Consider the following 5000-nt stretch of genomic DNA (forward strand, 5'->3'; position numbering starts at 1 on the left):
GAGTACATGGACATGGGATGTGTGTATGTAAAGTTAGGCGAAGTTACATATCTATATCATATTTATCAGCATCTATCTATCTATCTATATATTTGTCTTCAGGTGGCGATGAAGATAACCTGACTAGGGCAAAGGGCACAAGGAACATCCGGTTTCGAACAGGGTTGCTTACAAAAACCGTTTTTTTTTTATATTTATGAAATAACGTAAGTGGAACTGAGGCAAGGTCAAGTATCTCCTGATGAGAAGGCAAAAAGGTCGAAGGAATAAGTAAAAATGATATCCCTTTATGTGAATGATAAGTTTGTTTGTTTTGTATCCGGCCAAAAGGTTCTTCAAAGTAAGGTTAGTGGATCGATCGCCTCGATATCACACAAAATGATAAATGAATAAACTGATATAGAATACATAGAATTGCTGAAATTTTCATTAACCACGAACATTTACAAATAACATTTACACGAATATGTGAACTTACATAGTATGAATGTCCATATAAATGTACAAGTATAAACTCTACTAATTTATGTTAAAAACACAGCGAAGGTATAAAAATCGGTGTAAGTCAAGATCAGAAGAGTAACATGTTCGGTATTTTAAAACTGGTTTATCTTAGTTATAAACATTTTGTTTTATGCGTACATGTAAATTCTGTTCAGTGCTATTATTTCCGTTCGACAGCACTCGTGTCTGCCGACCAGCTGACGATTACTGCCTAACGTGGCTGTCCACCCATCTTCTCAGTGCCGTGCACAAAGGAATGACATCACAGTTATGCATGACCAATTCTGCCTGGTGAGAAGATAGCCCGCCGGGCACTGCCGGATCAGGGAATATACATTCATGCTTGCTGTGGGAAATTTACAAATGGAATGACATGAGTTTGCTTATTTCACGCAATAACTGAAGATTGGACTTTGAAGCTTTAATCTGAACCCAATCCAGTCTTAGAAACGCAAACTATACAATCTGCAATTAAACATTTTACAGCTTTGAATGATCGATTTCCTACTATAGTATACCCTCAAAAGATTACGTTTTCTACTATAATAACGAGCCCCTGACTCGGAGTCCGTATGTTACTACGGACCGATATGGTGTGCATGGCAGATTAGACATCATTGACACCGACGCGCCGGTTGCCAACTGATTGCACAATTTGCAGGAGTGTGAGCATACGTGCTTCATTAGGCAGGGACTACTGACTATAGCCACCGGGCAGGTGAAAAGGTTATACTTGCAGTTTTATCAGTGGAAGGAGGAAAGCCCACAGGCAATCGGGCCCCGAGTAAACATTCAGCAATGATATCAGTTCTAAATAGTTGAACCAGGTTTGTCCATAGGTACAGAGGACCCCGGAAGAGCGTGGTACTACCAATGTTGATTTAGCTCAACTACAGGCAGTGATTCACAACTATTACACCTTGGAGGAACCGTAATAGAAGCAAGATAAATTTAGAGCGCTCATATTCCAAGGAACCATCCCCCCCCCCCCCCCCCCCCCCCCCCCCCCTCCTCAATTTATAGTTTATAACAAATAATAGACCTCCCCCCCCCCTCTTCCGCCGCTAATTTTGCTATAAAGAAAAATTCTTGAGTAATATAATTCTTGGCCAAATTCTATACATATCATTGGCTATCATTACTATAGAAAATGCACTGATTGCCATGGTGTTTGGAAAGTGCTTATGGCGTGTTAGGTAGGAATTATGAATTAATAGCACTTATCCAGTAATAATTCAATTATTTAACAGTTTCTCACGGAACCCCTGTTGATGGTCGGCAGAACCCCGGTTGGGAAACACAGACGCCTATTATCTTGGGCTTCACCCCTCCGGCCTCAAGGCTTTTCGAGAGCGAGCGAGAGAATGTCTATCAATATATCTCGAATATACATATCACATTGGACACGGCAAATATGACGTTATTCGAGTTCCCCATTAACAATAATATGCACAATGGTTCTCTCTCATTTTAATGGATAACTATTATAAATAATTTCATCCGGTAGAGCTTACATTAGGTCAATTTAGTATCGTGCGATAGACCAATTTAAATTTTAATTGTGATCAATGCCACACATTTGCAATAACCAACCATTACATATTCCACCTAGAAGAAAATTAGTCACAAAATAAAAAACAATACGCCAGGCAATTAAAACACAAATAAGAAGGTCCCATGTTGTTAATTCCAACTACAGATGGCGCTCGCATGCCACAGGTTTGAGGTGAAAGCAAGCGATGTCGTGCCATGTTATGCCATCGTTGACATAAAAGCGGTTGAGAATTCCGAGGCAGTTTTCGTCTCCGGCTCGGTTGTCTGGTTGCGGTTGTCCGAATCTGATGGGAGGAGGAATTTGGGGGATGAAATGGCGGTGACGCGAGAGAAAGAGGGTGGGAAAAACTGGGAGACGAGAGAAAAAGATTGAAAAAAAGACGAGGGAGGAGAATGAAATGGAGAGATAGGTGAAAGAGGAAGGAAGAGATACAAAACTCGAGAGAGAAAAAAATCAGGGAGATGGAAAAAATGTGAAGAAAAGGCTGATAAGGAATGACAAATGGGAAAAGAGAAACCTGATAAAGAATAATGCGAACGAGAAAGGTGAAAAATGCCGGAGACAAAAAATGAAAAAGTATGATGAAAAGGGTGAAAGAGGGAGGAAATTATATCTAAAGAAGGAAGAAAATGTGAATAAAGAATGAAGACCGTAGATAAGAGTTCATCGGAAGAAGTAACGTAAAAAAAAACAACAGAACAGGAATGAAGGAAAACAAAAAGTATTCATATTGACTGAAAGATGAGAAACTAAACCTAAAAAAAAAATATATCCCACAAAATAGTAATAACTAATACAAACGAAAAAATACAGCTACAAATGCTCTTACAAACACCTATAAAAAAGTGTATATATATGTATATATATATTTCTTTTCTTTTCTCTCGAAAATAACCCAAAATCAACTCGCAGATCTCACTCGATCCTTACCCTCCTGTCAGACCCCAGTTGAGTCCCTGGAAAGCCCCCGCTCCAGGCCCGTCCCACCGCCAGCTGTTGCCTACTTTCGTGCCGCTCGTCCAGATGTAACTCACGTTGTCTGTATTTACATCAAGTATACATTATATGTGGATCGGTTTACAATATATTATAAGGATACAGTCTGTATATACAAGTATGTTATGTATCTATATTTGGGATAAATTAATAGGGATGCTTCAATATCTTAATACAATATAAAGTCTTAGACTCGTTGAGAGGTTTGGTTTATATTACGCATAAACATATCAATTATATCGATAATATGAATAGATATGTTTAAATATCAATTCCATAAAAAATATAACAAAAAAAATCCTATTAGTATCCTCACAGAAGATAATTGCAACCATAAATAAAATGCAACAAAATCGGTAACTAACCTGAATCAATAACGCTATTGATGTAATCACTCTCTCCCCGTGTCTCTATGCTGATGGCGTTCCATCGGTTTCCCAAATTCCTGCAGTAGTTGACAGCATCACCATGTCTGTACTTCCCGTTACGGTCTCGGCGCCAAGAGAAGTGATAATCGCTGCCCAGTGTGGTGGCATGAACCTGAAGTAATATAAACATTAACTGGCAACTCGCTGGGTTCTTCTCAAGGGACGGTTATGTTGTGTTTAAATGTTTGGAATATGGTGGAGACAAGTAGCAGAAACTCCTGTGATATTGATATAAACATTTATTGATGATTTAAGTAAGTCTGAAAGTACAAAGTATGACCAGTATGACCCCCACCTTTTAATGTTCTGAAGATAACTAACTACTTTCTCAGATCTCTTCTCTTCTTGGTGAATCTAGATTCTCCACTTTCTTATTGCAACGTATCGTAAGCCTTACGTTTACTATTTTCGCTTTGAGGGGGGAGGGGAGGTGGTGAAAGCTAGCCTAAAATCACATGTCGTAAGAAAAGGGGAAGTAAAATAATGCAAATAAATAGGAGTTGTAAGAATTCAGAATCAGGCCATACAGTCTCTTCATCTTTTTGGTCAAGAGATGTATGTCATGACCAATAACTTTTTAGAAGAATCTGATATCAGTGAGTTGGCTTTTATTACAATTTTAGGGAAAATCTATTTCAAATAGGTTAAGATTTTACTAATCGGCACATATGACGCACAATAAATAGAAACGGCAGAACTAGCAAATATAACACTATTACATCCTTAGCAAATAGGAAATAAAGCTATTTGATCAATCCTATTGTCAAATTGTCTATAATTACCATGGCTTTTCTAGAGAAGGTCGTGGTCGTAGTGGGTACACAAAAAGGATGAAATATTAGGATGTTGCGCATATGAGTCTTTTACGTGTATGCAAGACTAATTGGTGAAATCAAATTTAGTCAAGGCTTGGCTAATTTCGACTACATGCAGATTCAATGTAAATGATTAAACTATTCGGGTGAAATTCAGTTTTCACAACTCCTTACTGTTTTAGTTATGTTAACCTGGAAAGGAAAATGGTATGGAATATTTGTTAACAATACCGAGCCCTGAACACATTTCCCCACACCTAGATCTTATTTTCAGTCTAGCTTTAATCGTGTTTACTGGCCATCTAACTTGTAATCGTTGCGCCATCTATTGGTAAAAATAACTACGAAAACTACTGGAAGTTTTGCCTCTAGTTTCAAGTACCCTGTAACACGGTCGTACAGAAACATTTTCATACTTTGGCCATTACAAACTGTCAACTTTTTTTATCTACTTGGGAAAGAAATAATTTCCTTACGTCCGATGATCCTTGAAACTGCTGTTGCACTTGTGGGTTTCCTTGAGTGCGTCTCGAATTATCCGTGATTGGTTGTATTACATCTGCATTTTGATTTCCTGTCGGTTGCACTGCACCTGCATCTTGATTTCTTGTCCGTTGCACATTATTGTTATTAATGTTGATGTTACTAGTACTGGTTTGCCGAATGATCTGGTTGTCATTCTGTCCGACAAGCAACACATTT

The 5000-nt window shown here is 38.3% G+C and overlaps 2 protein-coding genes across 6 annotated transcripts in view; one reads left to right on the top strand and one right to left on the bottom strand.

Moving 5' to 3' along the window:
- The window catches only part of LOC122257935 (uncharacterized), a 239054-nt gene that overhangs the window by 119211 nt on the left and 114843 nt on the right, over positions 1-5000 (top strand). The gene's annotated exons all lie outside the window — the stretch shown is intronic.
- The window catches only part of LOC122244100 (uncharacterized), a 3237-nt gene continuing 406 nt past the window's right edge, over positions 2170-5000 (bottom strand). Inside the window, exons 2-5 of the mRNA XM_086555998.1 lie at positions 4775-5000; positions 3421-3595; positions 2990-3098; positions 2170-2342 (exon numbers count right to left, since the gene is read on the bottom strand). The exon at positions 4775-5000 is cut by the window's right edge and continues 89 nt beyond it. Of these exons, the coding sequence (XP_086412124.1) occupies positions 2198-2342; positions 2990-3098; positions 3421-3595; positions 4775-5000 (655 nt within the window). The 3' untranslated portion in view covers positions 2170-2197. The remainder of the gene's footprint in view (positions 2343-2989; positions 3099-3420; positions 3596-4774) is intronic.

This window comes from Penaeus japonicus, unplaced genomic scaffold, assembly GCF_977035675.1.
Source record: "Penaeus japonicus unplaced genomic scaffold, GWHDUDI00000001_assembly GWHDUDI00000031, whole genome shotgun sequence".
Taxonomy (NCBI): domain Eukaryota; kingdom Metazoa; phylum Arthropoda; class Malacostraca; order Decapoda; family Penaeidae; genus Penaeus; species Penaeus japonicus.